Raw genomic sequence first — 25091 nt, 5'->3', positions numbered from 1 at the left:
GGGATCTAAACAGATCATGCTGGCATTCTTTGTGGTGGATTGCACTTCCACTTATGGGGCCTTACTCGGAAGAGATTGGATCCACCAAAGTCTGGCCATACCCTCCACTCTTCATCAACAAGTGGCTGTTTACCATGAAGCAGGCACAGAAGGACCAGGCTTTTGGGAGATGGTAGAGGCCGAATCACGGCCATTTCTCCCCACAGCCAATGTTACGGAAGCAAGTTTCTACAACCCCAACGTAGGAATCTTGAAGTGTTCAGGAGCTGATGAGAACGACCGCCCTACCAAGGTGACGGCCCAAAAGCTTTTGGAACAAGGAATGCTCCTTACTAGAGATGAGTGGGATAGACCTTGTATCCTCCCAAATTCCCTATACCATCAATGACTGAACAAAAGAAGAAAGATCAGGTAATGGCAGTCAGATCCCTGATTAAAAGACCGTTGGTATATGGGAAGAGAAGAAGGCAAGAAATGGAGCTCTTGGACAAGGAAGAGCAGGAATGGCAGGTGGGAACTTCAACCAGCCAGCATGAAAGCAAAGAGGAATCTTGCAGAGAAGAATTGGAAATGGTCATTCAAATGGCCGAGTGCATTTATGACCTAGATGGGCCAGATGACTTGCCCAAAAGCCCGGAGCTGGTCGAATTTTTGTGTGCAGAACCAGATAAGCCACCACCAGAAGTCCAGGATCATCTGGAAATTATTGATCTAGGGACAGAGGAGGATCCAAGACCAATACAAATTAGTGGTTTATTGGGGGTTGATGATCGGGCAAAGATTATATGCCTTTTGCAAGAATTTAAAGACTGTTTTGCTTGGCATGATACTGAGATGCCAGGTTTAGATTCAGCCTTAGTGGAACATAGAATGCCCATCAAGGAGGGATATAAACTTGTTAAGCAAGCACCACGAAGGATGTCAAAGGAGATAGAAGAAAAGGTCAAAGAAGAGATTGAAAGGCTAGTAAAAGTTGGCTTTATCAGACCAGCCAAATATGTGGAGTGGTTGGCCAACATTGTACCCGTTTTAAAAGCTGTAACAAAAGCAGTACGATGTTGTGTGGATTACAGAAATATTAATGGCGCTACACCAAAAGATGAGTATCCCATGCCCATGGCCGATTTATCCATAGATGCAGTAGCAAAACATAAAGTCCTATCTTTTATGGATGGGAATGCCGGGTATAATCAGATAAAGATGGCTCCAGAAGATATACATAAAACAGCTTTTAGGTGTCCCGGTCATGTGGGGGCATATGAATATCTGGTCATGCCATTTGGGCTCAAGAACGCTGGTGCAACTTACCAAAGGGCAATGAATGCCATCTTTCAGGATCTGATTGGCCAGAGCATGGAGGTATACATCGATGACATAATGGTGAAGTCCAAGACAGAAGAACAGCATCTGGAAGATCTCAGACAAGCATTAGCAAGGATGAGGATCCACAAATTAAAGATGAATCCAAAGAAGTGCGCGTTTGGAGTAAGAGCGGGCAACTTCTTGGGATTCCTGGTGCATCAAAGAGGTGTAGAAGTGGACAAAAACAAATCTCGGGCAATAATGGAGTCACCTTCACCCACCAACAAGGTACAACTCCAGAGGCTACTGGGAAAAATTAACTTCTTGAGGAGATTCATTGCTAATTTAGCAGGCAAGATCCAGCCGTTGACTCATTTACTAAGATTGAAAGATAAAGAAAACTTCGAGTGGGGACCACCACACCAACATGCCTTTGACAACATCAAGGCCTATTTGACTTTTCCACCAGTGTTGGTGCCACCTCAAAGGGGAAAACCCTTGAAGCTGTATATTTCTGCCTTAGAAAAGTTAATTGGGAGTTTGCTAGCCCAAAATAATGAAGGCGGGAAGGAGCAGGCAGTGTACTACCTCAGTAAAATTCAGACTGAGGTAGAAACAAGATATTCCCCAGTCGAGAGATTATGCTTGGCTCTATATTTCACTGCCAGTAAATTAAGGCATTACATGTTACCTTGTCACGTGCACATCATCGCCAAGACAGATGTGATAAAGTACATGTTGTCAAAGCCAATGCTAACAAGAAGGATTGGGAAATGGATTCTAGCATTATCAGAATTCAGTTTTCAGTACGTACCCCAAAGGGCAGTCAAAGGCCAAGCAATTGCTGACTTCCTGGCCGAGCACCAAGAATCTCAAAGTGAGATAATCAATATCCCTGGAAACCTGGAGGTCACTAGCATTTGGATCCCACCAAGAAAAGATATCTCGGGCAAAGAAGAGTGGGTCCAACAAGAGATAAGAAGAGTGACTGGTCTCTGGATCACTCCTTGGAAGCTGTATTTTGATGGATCTCACACTCAGAAGGCTTCAGGAACAGGGATTGTAATTATAAACCCTCAAAGGGTTTATCATTATTATTCATTTCTCCTGGACTACCAAGGAAATACTAATAATTGGTCTGGAAATCTTGATGGATCTGGGGGCAGTAGAGGTAGAGGTCTTTGGGGATTCAGAGTTGGTAATAAACCAGTTAAATGGGGAGTTCAAGTGCAGACATATTACCATGGCGAGGTATTACTTGGCGGCTACGCAATTACTGAGTTTCTGGGATTCTGAGATATCAGTCAATCATGTTCCCAGGGGATCCAACTTAGCGGCCAACGAGATGGCACAACTAGCCTCAAGAATGCCAATACAGGAGAGAATATATGGGACAGATGTCGAGATCCAAAGAAGAAACCTTCATTCGATCTTAGAAAGGGGATTCAGTCTAGATATAATGGTGCTAGAAGCCGAGATAGAAGATTGGAGGTCACCTATCATTCATCATTTGAAGGATCCCTCTTCGCCTACAAGCAAGAAGGATAGACAGCAAGCAACCAAGTATGTCTTATGGGCGAAGAACTTGCTAAGGAAAACTCCAGATGGGTTACTGTTGAAATGCTTGGGCCAAGAAGAATCCATAAGGGTAATGGCCGAAGTACATGAAGGAGTATGTAGAGCACATCAGGCTGGAACGAAGATGAGATGGTTGCTTAGAAGGTATGGTTATTTCTGGCCCGACATGGAAAAAGATTGCAAGTCTTATGCCCGAGGTTGTGAAGAATGTCAAAGACACGGACCTCTCCAGCATGTGCCATCGGTACCTTTAAATCCAGTAGTCAAGCCTTGGCCCTTCAAAGGATGGGCGATGGACTTCATCAGGCAAATCTATCCAGCTTCTAGTAAAGGGCATACCTTCATAATTGTAGCAACGGATTATTTCACCAAGTGGGTGGAAGCATCAGCAGTAAAATCCATAACTTCAACCACAATCAAGAATTTTATCGAGACCAAGATTCTGCACAGATACGGGGTGCCCGAAACTATAGTAACGGATCGTGGGCCATCTTTTATTTCAAAAGAAGTTGAGGAGTTTGCAAGCAAGTACAAAATAAAGATGATCCAGTCCAGTCCGTACTACCCTCAATCAAATGGCCAGGCAGAAGCCATCAACAAGATCCCGGTCAACATTATCAAAAGAATGGTGATTGATAGTCCAGAAAAGTGGCATGAAAATCTGGGGAACACTTTGTGGGCATACAGAACTTCCAAGAGGGCAGGAACAGGGACAACTCCTTATGCTTTAACTTTCGGGCAAGATGCAGTGCCGTGGAGATCAATGTAAGTTCTGTAAGAATTCAAAATAATTTGGGTTACATAGTGAAGAGTACATCGAAGCCATGTGTCAAGGAATTGAAGACTTGGATGTAGCCCGAATTGAAGCTTTGAACCCGATTCAAGAAGGAAAGCAAGCCGTTGCCCGAGCTTATAACAAAAAGGTAAAGATGAAGTCTTTCAAGGAAGGGGATTTAGTATGGAAGACAGTCCTCCCTCTAGGAGCTCAGCTCAGGGGCTTTGGAAAATGGAGCCCAACATGGGAAGGTCCTTTCATTATTAGTCGCGTTTTGGATAGAGGAGGATACTACTTGGCGGACCTTGAAGGAAACAGGCAGAAACATCCCATTAATGTTAAATTCTTAAAGAAATATTGTCCTACGTTGTGGGATGTTAGAGATTGTTATATTGAAGAGGATGCAAGGTAAAGCAAGCTTTGGGATATCAATGTGCAGTGTATATTTATCAATCATTCAAGAAGATGGAAAGACAAGAGTTGCTGAGATAATGTATATTTCATTTCGACAAATTGATGAAATTTACAAAAGATTCAAAACCGACGTATTACAATCAATTCTCATTCTGGATGCAATGATATCTTCAGCTGATTTTCCGATGTCTTCATGGATGGAACCCGATCAGGTGATCAGGTTGTGCGGCCAACATGAGCCTGGTAGAGGATCCTCAGACAGGACCATCACCATAAGTGATGGTGAAGCCCGACTTATCACCGCACCAAGCAGGAAGACAAGCCTTCAAGAGGAAACCGCCTGACCAAGGGTGTTGGAGATAGCGGGGTGTTCGACCAAGGGTGTTGGAGATAGCAGTCATTTGATGAAAACCCTTTTTCTCACGAAAAGGGAGTTTTAGGAAACCCTACTCAAAGCCTGAGGAACCCATTTCTCAGTTTTTGAACGCTCGAGGAAGATGGAAGAGAAGGCCGAAGAGGATTTGATGGCTTGACAGAAGAAATTCTGAGCCAGAAATTATAGAGCCCCCAGAGGATAGTTCAAAGGTCGTGAGGAGAGCAAGGGGCACAGGGTTGCCTTCATCCTGTCTAGAAAACACAAAGTTCCAAAAGATTGATATACACGCATGCGGATATTCAATCAATGATGGCACATGGGATTCCAACCTTAACATTAATTGAAGGGGGCACTGTTTGGATCAAAACTTGAACTTTCGGCTCAAGAAAGGAGCTGGCCCAAAGGGATGCCTAGAGGAGAGCCCGGCCTAAGCCCAGCCAAAGCCCAGAAAGCAGGAAATGGCCTTTTCTGACTTGGTGCAGCTCATGAAGACCACTTGCTTACCTACCCAAAGGCCAAGTGGTATAGACTCACCAGCTACACAGCCCATAAAGTACTTTATGGTGGCAGTACATGTAAAATAGCTGATGAGTCATCACCCTTCAAACCGCATTCGGGCAAGGTTGCTGCTACAGGAGACCACGCCGAGTTGTCTATATAAGAAGAAAGAGAAACCAGGAATAAGGACACTCAATCAAACAAACAAAAGCACAAACTCTGCTCAAAGTCAGATTTGCCTTCAAAACGAAGCTGTAGTCAGCCCAAACCTTCATCTATCTCGGGACAAGCCTTCATCCCTCGTAGGATAAACCTTCACTCAAACCTTGGTTATAGCTCTGCTACCTTGTTCAACCTTGCTGTAGTATCGATTCATCTTTTGTAATCTCTCTCTATAAAGCTTTCAGACCCTTGATAAACTCCAAAGATAGGTACCTGCAAGACGATCAGCCTTACCCGACAAGGTTAAACCTTGCCCGACCTTCTTTGTTTTTGTCTTTTCATTCATTAGCCTAGCAATATGTTGTATACTTCCAGTTATATTCAAGTTATTTCTAGCAAGATGACTATTAAAAGGCTTTCTCAGTACTTGGATCCGATTTGAATATATCTTCAGTGTTCAAACCAGATCCAAGTCTTAAGCCTTCGGGCATGCAAATCTGATTAGTTAAAAGTCCTTGGCCTCAAGGCATAAAAAAGAACCTTATGTGGACTTAACCCATCCACGACAATCCTTGATAAACGAGAAGTCCGAAGTTACTTGGGGCGCAAGTAATCGACCTACCTCTTAGTCTTATTTCTATTATATTATGATTATCATAGAACGTTTAAGCATGGAAAAGATTCTGATAGGAAGCCTCAAGGCCTACACCTAAGGCCCCACGAAGGCACCTATTTGGATTCATTCTGTTCTGCGGTCTAGAACGTTTGAGTATAAGAACGAACTCTAATGGGAAGCCTCAAGGCCTAAATCTAAGACCCTACAAAGGCACCTATTTGGGTTCATTCTACCTCTCGGACTCGGGTAATCAGAAGTATAATAGTTATAAGACTCATGCAATCACGAGAAAAAATATGATGTGTTCGAGCACTGGTTTAGTTATTGATAGGAAGCCTCAAGGCCTACACCTAAGGCCCCACAAAGGCACCTGTCATAACTAACACGGTTTCTCGGGTATATACATATATACAACCAAAACTCGACATCCATTTCACATCTGCCATACTGAAGATGGCAGTGGCACGCCTGAGCACCTAAAAGTTAACCTTGATTGTGAGCCTCAAGAACTACACCTAAGGCCCCACAAAGGCACCTCTCAAAGTTAACTCTGTCATTCTCTTTCAGCTTTGCCTGACGAGCCTTGCCCGAAGAGTCTTGCCCGACAAGACTTGCCCAACGAGACTTGCCTGACAAAGCCCGACAGTGAAGTATAAGCCCAACAGCAGCCCTCAACCGGCGCCAACCTCCCGGGGAGCTGTGTGCTCGTCGGCCAGGAAACATCCCTGACGGAAATTCCTGACGCGAACAGGAGGGACACTAAATAGACCATAAGGGACACACTAAACTGTAATTTATCATTTGTATAGTGTACCTCAATTATAATTTTGATTAAAAGTTAGTAATTGGTTCTAGGAAACCGAATGTGTTCGAAATTATCTTCTGCCAGCTATATCCATTAAGAAAGTTGTAATGGCACTTATGAAGAGAGAAGCAGATGTCGGATTCAACCCTATGTTAGATAGAAGAACGGCAACACCGGCCTGCTCATACACCTGAGGAGTGCAAAAATTACATGGGTTTAAATAAAATTTCCCTTTTTTAAGTTTTTCTACCAAACCTGATGAAGAATTTGAAGTCCAATTCCAACAACTAATGCATGCAGCACGCTTCACTCCCAGCTTCCGATGGTGGAACACAAAGAGAGCGCAGGCTTGTTGGTTCCTTGGCAGAAACAGTAAGCTGACTAACTAGTAACTAGAGCAGCAGCATAATGAGTTCACTTTCTTGGCTTACACCAGAAATTTAAACAACCGACGAAGGCTGAGACCTATGAGATTATGAGTTGATTCAAGCGACTATGTTTTTTACATTGTTATCTCCTCTTGATATTAAAATTCTACTAAATCTTATTAATCAACACCAAATCAAATTTTCCACCTATTCATTCATTGAAAAAGCAGAAGTAAATGCTAATAAAAAAATAGTTGCACACCCCGACTCTTGATTAAACATTAGTCCTACAAGTCTTCCATCTCTGCATGTAAACTTGATTAACAGAGAGAGAAGCATGTTGTTTACATGTTCATCCAAACGATGTAGTTCTTTGATCTTCGTGTATAAATTTTGTACTTAAATGAACAAAACCAAGTTTTTAGGTAATTCATCTTGAATTTTGTACTTATAATCTCATTTCTCCTTGTATATTTTCCTTCCATAATTGTTTGTTTTGATTAATTAGAAATTGATTTTATCAATGAAAGGCACTTCAAGATACAAATGTGGTTTATGTTTTTCTAATAACTAAGGCCATCTCCAACCGAAGGTTAACCAGAATGCTCGTTTTAGCCCTCTGACCATTCAAGATATTAATATTTTAATGAACAGTACATGACCATATTTGCCTTCATCTCCAACCGGGGGCCAAAGGACCAAAGAACTCGTTTTAGTCCTGTCACAAAAAATCATCTCCAACCAAGGGCCAAAGGACTATAGTATGGAATGTGAAGAATTAAAATAAAATAAGATAAGATAGTATGAAATGGTAAAAAATATATGAGAAATGATGTAGGAAAAAAATTAGAAATTTAAAAAAAAAAATCGTCCAAAAAAAAAAAGAACTGGGACCAAAAAAATTCCTAATCCCTAAACCTAAATTGGGCTGAAAGAACTAAAAAAAAAGAGACAAAATGGGCTAGCAAGCAGGCTGGTTGGCTGGTTGGCTGGCTGAAGATGGCCAACCGGTTGGCCCTCTGGCCTGTTCAGATTATGTGGGGTTCATGAGTCCTCTGGCGTAGTCCTCGATTAGAGATGATTTTTGGGTTATTTTCGACCCTCTAACTCTCTGGACCCGATTGGAGATGGCCTAACCACCTACAGATATGAAATCTTTGTTTTTAAAGATATGAAATCATTGATTATGCATATTGAAAATTGTTCAAATTTTTTCCTGTATTTAATTTAAATTAATTATTTTTTATTATATTAATTTAAAAAAGATATCACAATAAAGAATAATAAGAAAATCGCTAAAACTGAAATGTACGTACCCAAGAAATTGTGGACAATTGCTCTTGCTCCTCCTCAATATTAGAAGGAACATTGTGATCAATCTGCGTGCGTTTCAGATGATCATCCGATGGCTTCGAAGATAAGGAAGGCCATTGTTGTTGCCGACCATATTCATCATCGACGATATCTGAGGATCCAAGACCACTCGTTGGTCCCAAAGACAAGGGAAGCCGTTCATCTTCTTTGCGCAATAGGGGGTGCACCCCGCAGATTTTAATGCCTGCCCATTCGGGGACTTGAAATTTAACTTTACAAATATCTCCCGGCTTCTCTAAATCCACTAACATGAGCCCCACATGAGCTTTCTCCATGCATTTCCCACTCCACTCAAATTCTTTATAATCACTTGCTTCGTTGATGTGAATACGAAAAATGTAATAACGCCCCGCTCCAATCAATTTTGGTAAAGGCCGTGGTGGAAAAACACAAGATAGAGCCAATCCAAATAACGTCTCCCTCTCCTGTAAATTTAGAGGAATTTCAAAACTAAATTCACTACCTCCAAAATAATCATGTTGCCTTGCATCTTTTCGTACACTTTCAATCCTAATGGCTGTTAGATGTTTAGAGGTATAGCTGAACCTCTTTGGAATTTCATCGCCTGGATACGTAACTTGCAATTGAGAGCATCTAAGAAATTCCTGCAATAGTGAATAATACGTAAATAACTAATTACAAACAATCATGATCTATTCTCCCTCCCAAGTATCAACAAATTATATATTTTAATTTCAAGAGAAATGAAGAGAGGAGAGACGAACCTGATTCCAGTTCAACAAATTATTTTCCAACTTTGCCACCTCATCGCCACTTAGTCTAAAGCAATTAGTCAACGGCAGACGCCTAAGCCCCGAGGGCAACTTTGGAATTATCTCCAATGATGTGCAATCATCCAGACATAATTCCCTTAGATTTGGTGGAAGGGCATGTGGAATTTCCCGAAGCCTCTTGCAGCCTTGCAATTTAAGCCCCTTCAAGTTGACAAATTTGCTAATGCAATCCGGAAGACTAACAAAATTGTTTCTCGACAGATCAAGATCTGTTAATGTGGACCAGCAATGAAGACTGGATGGTTCATTTCGAAGAGGCACAAGGAAATTACTTTCTGATAAATTGCATCCAATAAGAGAAAGCCGGCCTACGTTGAAAACGGCTAATGGGATACCGTTGTAATGTGAAGTATCTAAGCGAGTTGAAAACTTCCCAAATGTCACCAGTTTTGGGCATCCATCCATTTCAATATAGTCGAGATGTTGGAACCCATAAATGTGATGTAATGATGTAACTGTAAGGTTCTCACACTTTCTTGCATACAAACGTTTAAGCCCAGTAAGATATGCAATTGATGAAGGCAATTCTCTTATGCCACTTTTTGCTATAACCAAATACTTTAGAGATTCCATCTCGGCCTCTATTTCTGGGAAACTCTTGAGCCTTGTGCAACCAGAAAGAGAAAAGCTTTTAAGGGATCTCAATCTAAGTCTCGTCGCAAATCTCTCAAGCCTAGAGCACCCATAAAGACTTAAAGTACCAAGTTTATCAAGGAATCCAACAGAATCATCAACTTCAACCAAACTTTTACACTCATTTAGAATCAACTCTCTTAGGTTTGGACTTCCGGATAAGTTGGGAATTTTTTCTAAAAATTCGGAACCACTTAAATTCAAAGATGTAAGCATTGCCAAATTCTGTGAAATCAAAATCAAAAGAAAAGAAAAAATCACAAACCTTAAATAGAATAATTAATGATGAAAAGCTTAGGCAAATTTCTTTTTCCAAAAATAAAATATACAATTAAATTAGTAATTGTCCAAATTAATTTATAATACATATACATACCTGAAATACCTTCAATTGTCTGATGTCACTGTTTGGCATAATAAACGTGACAAGATGCCTTAGATGACAATTGGATTGCAAATTGAATGCAAGTATATGCTTTTGAAGAATATTGGATCCCCAGTCATGAAGCCCATCTCCACCGAATTCAATCCACCTCAAATCGTCGGGCAAATACTCAATGCATCCAGAAAAGTGTGCATTACAGATTATAAAAATTTCAAGATTTACCATCTTGAAAAAGCTTTTTGCATTCAAGGGTATCACAACTGGCTTGGGCAACTTCACCACAATGCCTTTAATTTTCTTTGTTCCCTAAGATGAAAAAATAAATAGTGTTAACAAACAAATCGTATAACAAAGAAATCAAAAGAATTTTAAATTTTTTTCTTTCCAAAATCATGCCAATTAAATCAAATGCAAGAACATATATTCTACTTACTCTGTTTTTAGTTAAAACACGGTACACATCTTCATGATGCCACAATCTGCTCCGCTCGCCTGGTTCAGTGGGCGATTCCTCCCAAACTATATGCTTACCCATCTGTTCTAGCAAGTCATGCATCAAAATCCTATTATCTTCAATAGTTATAATGGCATTCTCAACAAGAGCATCAATACAATGTTGACGTACTTTGAGGTTTGATCCTTTTAATATCTGCAACACTTTGTCTTTATCTTCACCCTTGAAGAAGCATGCAATGTCTAGGAAAACTTGTTGAGAGACATAATCCAAGGTATCATAACTTTTCCGAAGTACTCTTTGAATCCCTCTATAAGGTTCTTCATCGTAACTATCCAAAATATCTTGCCAACGATCTATATTTTTACTACGCAGATGAGAACCTATAAGATTAAGAGCTAACGGGAGGCCTTGAGCATAGGCTATTGCACGTCGTGCGAGTCCCAAATAATCATCTGGAGGTTTTTCTTTTCCGAAGGCATTCCGACTAAAAAGCTCAAGAGCTTTGTTGTCTTCTAACTTTTGGACCTTGTATATCAGCTCAACTTTACAAGATTCTAGCAATCCTTTATTTTTTGTGGTTATGATCACTCTGCTACCTTCACCTAACTGATGGACTTCAACCAAGTTGTTTAACTGCTCCAATTCATGCACATCATCAAGAATTAAGAGAACCTTTTTTCCCCTCAACAGTTTCTTTATAAAACTGATTCCTTGATAAACATCGTCAATTTTTATCTCTGTAACACGTAGAACTTTAGAAAGAAGATCTTTTTGTAATTGGTTTACGCCTCCATGTGATGTCGATCTTTCTCTAACATCTGCCAGGAAACAACTGCCTTCAAATTCATGAGCAATTGCCTTATAAACAGCTTTTGCAATTGTTGTCTTGCCTATTCCAGGTGTCCCCCAAATCCCAACCACACAACAATCATTTCCTCCGACCCCTAAAAGCACTTTCACCTCTTGAACGCAAGAATCTATTCCAACTGGGTATTTGGCCACATTCAAATATGTGCCATCAAGTACTTTTACTAAGATATTCTCAACAATGTTGCTGATTAATGTAACCATCGACCTGCCAGTTAAAAAGAAATCACACATTTAATGTAGCTACTTAAGGAAATGTATTATATTGAATTAACATACTTATATATATTTGTATAGATGGATATCCGAAATATATCAAATAAATTAATATACTTAAATGAAAGATTATACAAATTGTATCGGAATATATTATTAAGAAAAAATTAGTTTAACTAATGTAGACATCAAAATATATTATGATGAATGAAATGAAAATAAAACTGAAAATATGACTTTAGCCCCTGAAATTTAATTTTCTCCACATAAAACCCGTCATAAGTTTTTTACTCAAATAAAACCCATTAACTAGATTCCACATCAGCAAATTCATTAATTATATTTGACTTTATACATTTAAAAAATTTTGATGCCCAAAACACCCCTATTTGAATGTTTGATGTACACAATTAGTTCCACATAGATTGTAAGAGAGAATTAATGATTTTACGAAAATAATAAATAATAAATTTATTGCCTAATATATAATAACAACAAAATATGCCTAATATATGTAATATTACATGCTTCGTTAGGGGTGGGTTCAAAAAATCGAAAACCGAAAAAAACCGAGAACCAAACCGAACCGAACGAAAAAATCGAACCAAATTGAAAAAACCGAACCGAACCGAATTCTTTTGGTTCGATTCAGTTTTAGTGATCTAGAAACCCAACCGAATTAATTAAATTAATTTTTTTATTTAATTATTTGTTTTGGGTATTATTTTCTAAACCCAATTTGTAAGTTAAAATGTGCTAAACCCAATGTGTTGCCAAACTTTAAGCTCAAAATATTAAAAAAAGGCCTATAAAAACTCTAATCCCTAACCTATTATTTCTCCCCCATATAAGGTTCCGGAACCAAACCTCATCCTGAAGTACCTACATCCATCTCCATAGCACTGTCTACTTCTGCTCCAGCTTTCTTTTCCAAATCTACTCTTATATAACATGTAAGAGAATCCATAAACATTTATTTCGGGTAGATTACTTGGGTAATTTGTGATGGAAAAAAATCCAACACACACTAAATAAATCCACCCACGCATTACTTTTACTAATCAAGTTGTCAACATGCAGTTACAAGCAAACAACCCTGATCTTTGAACAACATCATACAATTTAACTTTTCTAAGTCATTTGTACGCTTTTTGTGTTGTGAGGTTGTTAGTTTGGACTTTGGAAGACTTGATTGATGATTTTAGTTCAACTTTAAATGTTTATTTTTATTGTCTTTGATTCTAGTTAGAATGCTTAAATTATGGTTGTGTTGGATATGTTAAAATTTAAAATTTCAATGTTTTTCATTTTTTGAAAAAAAATAAATAAATAAACCGAAACCGAACCGGAAAAAACTGAACCAAAAAATAACCGAACCGAAAAAAAAATGAACCGAACCGAACCGAAATTTCGGTTTGGTTTCGGTTTTGGCAAAAAACCGAACCGATTTAAACCGAACCCACCCCTATGCTTAGTTAAGTCAACAAATTATATTTTACATATAAATGTAGGTAAATTATTTCTCACACATATATATAACAAAAAAAAAGCCAGGTATACCTAAAAATTCATGCAAAATAATTTACCTACAAAAAATGTTATTTGATTCAATGCACCTACTATTCGAATTTTAAAATGTTAGATTGCTTAAAAAAAGAAAAATAATTTCCCACCTATATGTAAAATACATGCAAAATAATTTACCTACATAATAAAGCAAACCCAATGTATGCAAAATAATGTACCTACATAAAAAAATATTATTATTTTATTCAATACTATTTTACCTATTATTTTGTACATATAATAATAAAAAGTGCCCAATATATATGATGATACATACAAAATATATGTTATTTGCTCATCATAAATTTACATATAGGTAGATTAATTAGTATAATATGCTTGATCATATATGTAGTACTGTGCATACATACTTACATATACATATATATATAGACCTTGCGGTAGTACCATACACATTTGAACGTATATATGTATATATATATATATGTATATATATATGTGTGTGTGTGTGTGTGTTAGGGGTAATAATATGCTTATACATGTGTGTGTGTGTTAGGGGTAATAATATGCAATAAATTATTTGTTCATTGTAATTAAGGTGAGTAATAATATTTATTGATTTATTTTGAATGTTGTGGTACCAAGTTGTAAATATTTTGTATTAATAGGTCAATTACTTTCATACATGGCAATTACTTTTAAATTTGAGTTTTATTTGAATGTTTATAATTATGTGAGTTTTTATATAGGAAATAAGAGTTACAAGGGTTTATATCTAAAGAACTCAATAAAATTTAACTAAAATTAGATTTTAATCTTACACAAGATTATAGTATAAAACTCATCTTTTTTTAAGAGTTAAAATTAAGTTGTCTAAAAATAAATTGATGATTTACTAGTGGACCTTCTATCCACAGGGCAACCTGCCCAATAAACTGCTTCCTTCAGTCTCGGAGATTCCATACGCAGTGAACCCTGGACCGTCATCAGCAAATGGGTCTCCAAGCTTCTGCAGTCGTCTTCTATATTCGTCATGAACCGGGTGACCCGGAACACGATTACCTTATTCCCTATGCATACTAGTATATCGATCTTTTGAAGATCAGTTTGAGATACCCATTTCTTAAGCGCAGACAGAGACGACAACCGCAGCATAATAAGAGCAAATTGATATAAGACACATTGAAAATCATGCTAAACAAGTAAACAAAGTGACAAAGAGTGAGTGGCAAGAGACCAAAACCTCAGTTGTGTCGAAAACCAAGATCAAGGCAGCCAACTACTCATACATTGGGAGGGACTCTATAAAAAATTCGTCATGGAGATGAGCCATCCATACCGAAACACCAGCCGTGTAGTAATTTGTAGAGATATTCCATCTATTTCTTTACAACAAAAATCATCAAAATACACATTTTAAAAGAATTCAAAACGAATTGTTTGTTCCCAAAATTCCTAAGAGTTGAATTCTTTGATCCCAAAATTCAAAATTTTACGTAACCATCAACTACCAGCTGAGATGACGATGAAGAATCAGAAGCATCGTCAAAATCCAAACCCAGTAATCCAACAAATCAACAGGTCATGAATTTAGTATCAATCAAAGGAGAGAGAAAGAGAGAGAGCTTACGGGAAATGAGAGAGCGTTTGACGACGCCGGGGGAGCCCAGGAAGAAGATGACGGGCCGCTTCTCCAGTGATAAAATCCAAATCTCTAGGCCCTTAATCAACCTGCTGTTGGAGTATGTGTCCAAGTGGTCAACTTTTGGCTATAAAAAATTATAAAGAAAAGAAATGACAACATGATTATGTTTCCTTATTTTGTGGCATGTTTTGTGGCTTTTTTTAAAGCCATAATTATGAGGCTTTTTTCGGATAGAAGAAATAAGGAAGGAAAAGCTCATTTTTAGTAAGTGAGTTCATTTTCTGCCGAGAGCAAGGAGAGTTGTAGAGAGCCCAAAAGAAAGAAGAAGTTGCTGCTTCATTTGGTTAGTAATCATCCACCAAAGTAGTTGTTGTAATAGTTTTGAGCTATATGTATAGAGAAGAAATTATTCATTATATTTCTTCCTCTATTTGTATATTTGGTGTGTGAGAGCTATTAGGTGTATTGGGCTTTTGGGTTGTGAGATTGCCAATACTTTGTAAACTCCCATTTGGTTGATAGTGGATTATTGGGTGAACTCCTACTGCTCCGAGGAAGTACTCCAGTTACACTGACTGTTAAGAAACCTCGTTAAAATCTTGGTGTCTTTAATATTTTGTTCTTGCATTCTATTTGATATATTTCTTGTGGGTTATCATGAGTTAGTTCTAAAAGGTTTGGTGTTATCCTAGCACAACAATTGGTATCAGAGCACTGGTTGCTCTTGGGTACTGTCTAGTTGTCAAAGATGTCAGACGGGCAAGATGAGAATCCTTTTGGAAGCAGCTTCGGGTTTGCAAGAACTACGGTGCAAAATGCAAAGTTCGAAGTGAAAAAGTTTGATGGCACAAACAACTTCGGAATGTGGCAATGTGAGGTCAAAGATGTGTTGGCTCAACAAGATCTACTTGCCGCTTTGGGAGAGAAGCCGGAAGCTATGTCGAAGCCGGAATGGGGGAAATTAAATTTGTGGGCTTGCTCTTCAATTCGGTTGTGTCTTGCAAAAACTCAGAAGTATTTTGTGATGCAGGAGACATTAGCAAGTGTGTTGTGGAAAAAATTGGAAGACAAGTATATGACAAAGAGTGCAGAGAACCGACTACACTTGAAGAAAAAGCTCTACCGCTTCCAATACAAAGAAGGTACAAAAATGATTAGACACCTTGATGCTTTTAATAAGTTGATTGCCGACTTGTTAAATTTAGATGAGGATATTAAGGATGAAGATAAGGCCTTAATATTGTTGAATTCATTGCCGGACTCTTATGAGCATTTTGTTACCACTATTATGCATGGTAAAGAAACTGTGAAATTTGAAGATGTGTCAAATGCCTTGATGAATTATGAAATGAGGCATAGAGATAAAAATCATGATAGTACATCTGAAGCTTTATTTGTTAGAGGTAGATCATCGGAGAGAAGATCATCTTCTAATAGGAAAAAATCACAGTCTCGACCTAGAGGAAAGTCTAAAGGTAGAAAACCTTTGGAAATGGATGAATGTGCCTTTTGTCATAATAAGGGCTATTGGAAGAAAAATTGTCCTAGGTTGAAGACCAAAGGCAAAGAAAGTTCTGAAACTAATGTTGCTGAGATTGAAACAGATTTTTCTGATTTTGCTTTAACCACTTCCTCATCATTTGATTGTGCTACTAAGTGGGTGTTGGATATGGGTTGTACTCATCATATGACTCCTCACAAGGATTGGTTTTCAAGCTTGAAAGAGTTTGATGGTGGAGTTGTGTTCATGGGAGATGACAATCCTTGCACAACAAAAGAGATTGGTACAGTTCGTTTGAAGTTGCATGATGGCATGGTTAAAGAGTTGACAGGTGCTCGGTATGTACCGAATTTGAAGAAAAATCTTATTTCTTTGGGTACTTTGGAATCCAAAGGTTTCAGGATTCATTCAGATGGACAAACATTGAAAGTTACTTATGATGCACTTGTTGTGATGAAAGCTCCTAGATGTGGCCATTTGTATTTATTGCAGGGAAGCATTGTGATAGGTGAAGCATCTGTAGTCTCTGAAAATATGGGCACATCTGATTCAAATACTACTAGATTGTGGCATATGAGATTAGGCCATGCCGGTGAGAAAGCTCTACAAAGGCTTGTGAAAAAATGTCTTCTAAAAAGTGCCACGACTTGTAAGAAATAATTATGTACAAACTTCAGTAACACTTTTAAAATCTAAAGCATTATAAACTATTAAGAAATAATTAAGAAATAAATGTTCTTGATTATCTAATGGACCAGTGAGATATTTTGGTAGGTAGGTGATTGTGTACAATCTTCAATACTATTTTTAAAAGGAATGCTAAGTACTACTTTAGTATTGAGGTACATTTATAAAAAGTGAGTATAAAAAAAGTTGAGCTCAAAAACGTATTTGGTAAACACTTAAAAATAACTTATTTTCACAGTTTTAGATGAAAAAAAAAAGATGAAAACGTGAAGCAGCAAAATGAGCTTATTCTCATAGCACAGCATAATCAGGTTTTTTTCAAAGCATAGTAATACCAAACCAGACCTAAGAGAACCTCTTAAAAGTGGGAGTTTCTATAGAGAACTTTTTTATAGTGTCCAGAACAATAATGGTACACTACATGTAATTATATAAGCTGAGGGTAGTTTTATTTTTCAAGTATTGTTACTTTTTTAACACAAGTATTGTGACGACCCGTCCTGAATTAATATATATTTTATCCTCGAATGTGTGGAAATGATGATTATACCCTCAAGTCGTAGTGACGTGGATGTACGTATATGGTTTTAAATTATTTTCCCGTTGACATAATTAAATCATACTCAATGTCACGAGAGCATCGACGTAAATTAGGATCAAATCGAGTTCGTAACAGAAATGTTATGAAAAAAAAAAACAGTCTAATAGTGGGTCTTTTCATTAAAGGAGCCATGTAACTCCATGTGCTTTGAAAAAAAGCCAGTTTTCCAAAGCTGCAAATAGCTGCTTCAGCTTTTTCTTTTGATTTCAGCTTATTCTCACTGCAGCTTCCAAAATAAGCTCTTTTTTTTTAGTTTACCAAACACCTAAAACCCTCACAGCTTTTTTTCATGGATGTTTTTTTTTAAGCACCTCACTCCCAAACCCAACCTTAACCTCCTGCACCAAGCAAAGAAAATAAACGGGCAAATCTAATGGACTCTGTCCCAGCAGCAACAGAGAAAACAAAGGACCCATAAATGGCAAAAGGCGGGAGACAGAGTATTTGTCCAAAACCAAAAATGTGTCAAGACATGATTGGCTGCAATTTTGACCCAAACTCCATCCCAGAATCTGCAAGGAATTAATATATAGGGACAGAGACCTGTGAAATTATGGCCATGTTTTCTACATATTGTTGTCTCATCTTGATATTAAAATCGTACTAAATTTTATTAATCAACACCAAATCAAAAAATTTCACCTATTTGTTAATTGGAAATGCTCATAAAAAGTACTCTTGATTAAACAGTACTCCAACAAGTTTTCCATCTCTGCGTGTAAACTTGATTAACAGAGAGAGGAATACGTGCTCTACATGTTTATCCAAACGGTGTAGTTCTTTGATCCTCCTGCAGAAATTTTGTGCTTATAATCTCCATTTCTCCTTGTAGGTTTATATATCTGAAAAAAACCAAGTTTTAAGATAATTAATCTTGAAATTGTTACTCTTAATCTCATTTCTCCTTGTACGTTTTCCTCCCATTGTTGTTTGTTTTGATTAATTAGAATTTGGTTTTATTAGTGTAGGTCTGCGGCTTACTCACTCACAGTCAAAGGTACTTTAGGATACAAATGTAGTTTCTGTTTTTCTAATAATTAGCCAGTAGCCACCTACCGATATGAAATATTTGTTTCTGCAGATTGAAAACTGTTTAAATTCTTGGGTAAATTACATGTTTCTACTTTAACTTTGGGTCTTATAACAAAGTTATACCTCATCTTTTAAACATTGCAATGTCTTGAGTAACTTACGAATTTGTTGCAATCTTAAACCTCCGTTAAAATATCCATCAATTTGTTTGTTAATTTTAATTTAATTGAGAACTAAAAATTCTCTAATTGTTAATATTAAATTAGTTTTATAACCTAGTTAGGTAAGAGAGCGGGCCCATGTCTGCCATGTCAACATTTAACATATAAATTATCAAAAAATTTGATGGATGTATGATATTGCAACAAATTTGTAAATTGATGTATAATTTAGCAATATTTAAAACATGGGATATGAGATTGTTATGCAACCCAAAGTCGAGGAAGTAAAATGTAATTTACCCTAATTTTTTATGTATTTAATTTTAATTAATTAATTTTATTATATTAATCTAAAAAGGTACCACAAATTCACAATACAAAAAAATAAAAAAATTATTTAGTTATACTAAAACTGAAATGTACGTACCCAAACTCCTAATGAAGAAAAAATTGTGAGTCATCTGAAATGGATGGTTGCTCTTGCTCCTCCTCAATATCAAAAGGAGCATTAAGATCAATCTGCCTGCGTTTCGGATGATCATCCGCCGGGTTCGAAGATAAGGAAAGCCATTGTCGTTGCCGATCATATTCCTCGTGGACGGTATCTGAGGATCCAAGTGGACGAGGCCTCTTTCCAAGACTACTTGTTGGTCCCAAAGACAAGGGAAGCCATTCGTCTTCTTTGCGCAATAGTGGGTGCTCCCCGAAACTTTTAATGCGTGCGCCCTTGAGGAAAAAAAATTCAACATTACAAATATCTCCCTGCTTCTTTTCTAAATCCACACCAAATCAAAATTTCCACCTATTCATTAATTGAAAAGGCAGAAGTAAATGCTAATAAAAAAATAGTAGTCCTGCAAGTCTTCCACCTCTGCGTGAAAACTTGATTAACAGAGAGAGAAGCATGTGGTTTACATGTTCATCCAAACGATGTAGTTCTTTAATCTTCGTGTAGAAATTTTGTACTTATATGAACAAAACCAAGTTTTTAGGTAATTAATCTTGAATTTTGTGCTTATAATCTCATTTCCCCTTGTATATTTTCCTTCCATAATTGTTTGTTTTGATTAATTAGAATTTGATTTTATTAGTGAAAGGTACTTCAAGATACAAATGTGGTTTCTGTTTTTTCTAATAACTAACCACCTACGGATATGAAATCTTTGTTTCTAAAGATACGAAACCTTTGATTATGCAGATTGAAAACTGTTCAAAATTTTTCCTTTATTTAATTTAAATTAATTAATTTTTATTATATTAATTTAAAAAAGATATCACAACAAAGAATAATAAAAAAATCGCTAAAACTGAAATGTACGTACCCAAACTCCTAGTAAATCAGAAATTATGGACGGTTGCTCTTGCTCCTCAATATCAGAAGGAACATTGTGATGAATCTGCGTGCGTTTCGGATGATCATCCGCTGGGTTCGAAGATAAGAAAGGCCATTGTTGTTGCCGATCATATTCATCATCGACGATATCTGAGGATCCAAGACTACTCGTTGGTCCCAAAGACAAGGGAAGCCGTTCATATTCTTTGCGGAATAAGGGGTGCACCCCGCAGATTTTAATGGGTGCCCGTGCGGAGAGTTGAAATTTAACTTTACAAATATCTCCCTGCTTCTTTTTCTCTTCTAAATCCACTAACATGAGCCCCACATGAGCTGTCTCCACGCCTTTCCTCAACTGCTCAAATTGTTGATAATCACTTGCTTCGTTGATTTGAATACGACAAGTGGAATCATATCCCAATTCTGATAAAGGTGGAAAAACACAAGATAGAGCCAATCCTAACAACGTCTCCCTCTCCTGTAAATTTAGAGGAATTTCAAAACTAAATTCACTACCTCCAACATAATCAAGTTGCCTTGCATCATTTCGTACACTTTCAATCCTAGTGGCTGTTGGATGTTTAGAGGTATAGCTGAACCACTTTGAAACTTCATCGCCTGGATACGTAACTACCAATTGAGAGCATCGAGGAGATTCCTGTAATAGTGAATAATATGTAAATAACTAATTACAAACAATCGTGATCCGTTCTCCCTGCCAAGTATCAACAAATTATATATTTTAACTTCAAGAGAAATTAAGAGAGGAGAGACGAACCTGATTCAAGTTCAACAAATTATTTTCCAACTTTGCCACCTCGTCGCCACTTACTCCAAAGCAATTAGTCAACCGCAGACGCCTAAGCCCCGGGGGCAACTTTGGAATTTTCTCCAATGATGTGCAATCATCCAGATATAATTCCCTTAGATTTGGTGGAAGGGCATGTGGAATTTCCCGAAGCCTCTTGCAACCAGTCAAATAAAGTGTTTTCAAGTTGACAAATTTGCTAATGCAATCCGGAAGACTAACAAAATTGTTTCTCGACAGATTAAGCCATCTTAATGTTGACCAGCAATGAAGACTGGATGGTTCATATTGAAGAGGCACAAGGAAATCACTTTCTGATAATTTGCATCCTTCAAGATCAAGGCAGCCTACGCTGAAAAGGGCTAATGGGATACCGTTGTAATGTGAAGTATCTAAGCGAGTTGAAAACTTCCCAAATGTCACCAGTTTTGGGCATCCATTCATTTGAATACTGAAGAGATGTTGCAACCCATAAATGTGATGTAATGATGTACCTGTAAGGTTCTCACAATTACTTGCCCACAATTCATGAAGCCCAATAAGATATGCAATTGATGAAGGCAATTCTCTTATGCCACTTTCTTCTATGTACAAATTCTGTAGAGATTCCATCTCGACCTCTATTTCTGGGAAACTCTTGAGCCTTGTACAACCACCAAGATTAAGGTTTTGAAGGGATCTCAATCTAAGTCTCGTCGCAAATCTCTCAAGCCTAGAGCACCCATAAAGACTTAATGTATCAAGTTTATCAAGGAATCCAACAGAATCATCAACTTCAACTAAACGTTTACACTCATCTAGAATCAACTCCCTTAGGTTTGGACTTCCGGATAAGTTGGGAATTTTTTCTAAGAATTCGGAACCACTTAAATTCAAAGATGTAAGCATTGCCAAATTCTGTGAAATCAAAATCAAAAGAAAAAAAAAATCACAAACTTTAAATAGAATAATTAATGATGAAAAGCTTTGACAAATTTCTTTTTCCAAAAATAAAATATACAATTAAATTAGTAATAGTCCAAATTAATTTATAATACGTATACATACCTGAAATACCTTCAATTGTGAGATGTCACTGTTTGGCATAATAAACGTGACAACATGCCTTAGATGACAATTGGATTGCAAATTGAATGCAAGTATATGCTTTGGAAGAATATTGGATCCCCAGCCTTGAATCTTATCTCTACCGAAATCAATCCACCTCAAATTGTTGGGTAGATACTCAATGCATCCAGAAAAGTGTGCATTACGACTTATAAAAATTTCAAGATTTACCATCTCGAAAAAGCTTTTTGCATTCAAGGGTATCACAGACGGCTTGGGGAACTTCACCACAATGCCTTTAATTTTCCTTGTTCCCTAAATGGAAAAGAAATAGTGTTAACAAACAAATAGTATAACAAACAATTCAAAAGGGTCTTAATTTTTTTTTCTTTTCAAAATCATGCCAATTAAATCAAATGCAAGAACATATATTCTACTTACTATGTTTTCAGTTAGAACACGGTACACATCTTCATGATGCCACAATCTACTCCGCTCGCCTGGTTCATTGGGTGATTCTTCATAAACTATACGCTTACCCATTTTTTCTAGTAAGTCATGCATTAAAATCTTATTATCTTCAATAGTTATGATGGCTTTATCAATGAGTTCTTCAAGACAATCTGGAGGTAGATAGAGATTCAAACTTCTTAATATTTGTAACACATAGTCTTTATGTTTGCCCTTGAAGAAGCATGCAATGTCGAGGAAAACTTGTTGCACAACATAATCCCAGGCATCATAACTTTTTCGAAGTATTCTTTGAATACCTGTATAAGGTTCTCCTCCGTATGAATCACAACTATCCAACATAGCATGCCAACTATCTGTACTTTTATTGCGTAGATAACAACCCATAAGTTTAAGTGCTAACGGATGGCCTTGAGCATATGCTATTGCACGTCGTGCGAGTTTCAAATAATCATTTGAAGGTTCTTTTTGTCCGAAGGCATTGCAAATTAAGAGCTCAAGAGCCTTGTCGTCTTCTAACTTTTGGACCTCATATATCAACTCAACGTCATAACAATTCAACAATCCTTTATCTTTTGTGGTTATGATCATTTTGCTACCCTCACCGAGCCATTCAACTTGAACCAAGTTGTTTAACTGCTCCAGTTCACCCACATCATCAAGAATTAAGAGAATCTTCTTTCGCCTCAACAGTTTCTCTATAAGTCTGTTTCCTCGGTGAGGATTGTCAACTTTCCACTCTGGACCACCAATCTCCCTTAGAAGAGTCTTTTGTAGTTGGAGTAGGCCTTCGCATTGCATTGACTTTTCTCGAACATCTGCCAGGAAACAACTACCTTCAAACTTATAAGCAATTGCATTATAAACAGTTTTTGCAACTTCTGTCTTGCCGATTCCAGATGCCCCCCAAATCCCAACCACACACGGATCATTTCCACCGACATCTAAAAGCTTTTTCACCTTTTCTACACAAGACTCCATTCCAACTTGGTACTTGGCTACATTCAAATGCGGGCCTTGTAGTACAAGGACTAGGATCTCGTTCACGATCTGACTGATAAATGTAGCTTCATACCTACCAGTTTATATAAAAAAATTGACACATTTAGCCAATCAACTTTTTCTGCTATATTTCTTTGAAAAAGGAAAAACAAAATGTAAGAAGAAGAAGAGAATGAAAAGATAAAAAAAGATTGAAAAAAAACAGAGGTATGGATAATATCACTGATGCAGTCAAGCATGTGCCGCTTGCAAGTAAATACAGAATCATGTAAGATAATAATTGACCCATTAATAAAAATGATTTACCCCAATGCCATTATTCACAATTTCACATTGCCGTTTATTACTCTGTAAAATCCTAACATCTTTCCATACTTAAGACTTTGACTTCTTTTTTTTCCTTTTGTTAAAAAAAATATTAAGACAGAGACATTTTTTTTTTTTTTTTTTTTTTTTGCATTTAAATGTTATGTTGTTGTTCGGATGAAAAAAGATGTTTTGTATGGATATGAAACATTTCTTTCCTAAAAATACTAATTTACCTAACATCATTAGTAATCGGTAAATTATAAAACAACACCATAGGTAAATTGATTTTTCAAACAAAATTGGGAAACCAAAATATATTAATAAATTTAAAATTTGAACAATAAAAAATGGGTACACTGGGGTAATTAATCCAGCCAATTCGAAATTTAACACAATTAGTAATGACCAGTTAAACTTGCAATAGGTTTAACACGATAAATGGATATAAATATGCAAGAGAATCAAATTGTTATTATGGGTATTTTAGGAAACCGAAAGATATAAATCTAACTTGTTAAGCTTAATTAGTCAAGCACAAAAACTAGGTTGGGTTTTATGTAAAGAAAATTGAATTTCAGGTGAAGTCATCTTTTCAGATTAAAGGCAGTATAAGGGGAAGAAATATACGTACTCTCCCTCTTTGAAAGTATATCCTGACAAATTTGCTGCATCTGTAAGAGCACTCCTCCATGTGAGGATCTTCTCCTTGTTGTCTTCGAATTTGAACTTTTCTGTAAACGCGTCACCAAAACTACTCGTTTGCTTTCGTACATCGGACGGATCCACTTTGTAAAAAACTGGCAAAACAATTTGCTTCCTTGACTTTTTACATTCAAGGATACGTACGAGCTCTTCCAAGCACCATCTTGACGATGCATAGTTTTCAGAGAATACAATGATTGAAATTCTCGACTCTTCAATTGCCTCGAGAAGAGCCGGAGATATTTTTTCTCCTCTTCTAAGCTGGCGATCAACGAACGTGTTGATTGCCTTGTCGTCCAACGCCTTGTAAAAGTGATCTGTAAAATTGGTTCGTGTATCCTCTCCTCTAAAGCTCAAAAAGACATCGTACTTCCACGAAGGAGGACTGCTGAACGAAGAAGAAGAAGAAGAGACAAGTTGATTGTTCATTGGAGAAATCCAGGTAAATTGAAGAGCCTTTCAAAGAATTGAGTATGGATGCTGGACTGGTACTCGCACCAAGAATTCGCTCTTGTTATAATACATATATCATGCCTTTAGCGTGATTTTCTGCCTATGTAGGAAGCAGCAGTTTCCTACCACCTTCAATGTGAACGTGATAAAGTTAAAGGAAAGCAACCTTCCTGGGAACTTCCATTCATCAAA

General features: G+C 37.2%; 2 protein-coding genes and 1 long non-coding RNA gene across 5 annotated transcripts in view; 1 reads left to right on the top strand and 2 right to left on the bottom strand.

Annotated features, from left to right (window-relative positions):
* The window catches only part of LOC139189265 (uncharacterized), a 10297-nt gene extending 3565 nt beyond the window's left edge, over window positions 1-6732 (top strand). Inside the window, exon 2 of the long non-coding RNA XR_011572972.1 lies at window positions 6476-6732. This is a non-coding gene — a long non-coding RNA (uncharacterized lncRNA). The remainder of the gene's footprint in view (window positions 1-6475) is intronic.
* The window catches only part of LOC103431732 (TMV resistance protein N-like), an 18925-nt gene extending 4047 nt beyond the window's left edge, over window positions 1-14878 (bottom strand). The window contains exons 1-6 of one of the 2 annotated variants that reach the window (XM_070807730.1): window positions 14778-14878; window positions 10706-11612; window positions 10514-10615; window positions 10072-10386; window positions 8994-9920; window positions 8211-8873 (exon numbers count right to left, since the gene is read on the bottom strand). In XM_070807730.1, the coding sequence (XP_070663831.1) occupies window positions 8211-8873; window positions 8994-9920; window positions 10072-10386; window positions 10514-10615; window positions 10706-11608 (2910 nt within the window). In that variant the 5' untranslated portion in view covers window positions 11609-11612; window positions 14778-14878. Of the gene's footprint in view, window positions 1-7858; window positions 8035-8210; window positions 8874-8993; window positions 9921-10071; window positions 10387-10513; window positions 11613-14777 lie in introns of those variants that run through there. The other variant, XM_070807729.1, reaches the window with a different exon arrangement.
* On the bottom strand, window positions 14778-25091 carry LOC103416284 (TMV resistance protein N-like). 2 transcript variants are annotated; one of them, XM_070807707.1, is made up of 7 exons: window positions 24376-25091; window positions 22404-23508; window positions 21963-22277; window positions 20886-21812; window positions 20097-20765; window positions 19202-19500; window positions 14778-14881 (listed from the first exon to the last, which is right to left on the bottom strand). In XM_070807707.1, exons 1-6 carry the CDS (start codon window positions 24873-24875, stop codon window positions 19210-19212), a joined length of 3807 nt encoding a protein of 1268 aa, XP_070663808.1. In that variant the 5' UTR covers window positions 24876-25091; the 3' UTR covers window positions 14778-14881; window positions 19202-19209. The 2 variants fall into 2 exon arrangements, with proteins under 2 accessions (XP_070663808.1, XP_028954472.2); XM_029098639.2 differs by lacking the exon at window positions 14778-14881 and adding an exon at window positions 18090-18423.

Source organism: Malus domestica, chromosome 02 (genome assembly GCF_042453785.1).
Source record: "Malus domestica chromosome 02, GDT2T_hap1".
In the NCBI taxonomy this organism is placed as follows: Eukaryota; Viridiplantae; Streptophyta; class Magnoliopsida; order Rosales; family Rosaceae; genus Malus; species Malus domestica.
Note: the sequence above shows the minus strand (reverse complement) of the source record. Positions and strands in the feature narration are given on the sequence as shown.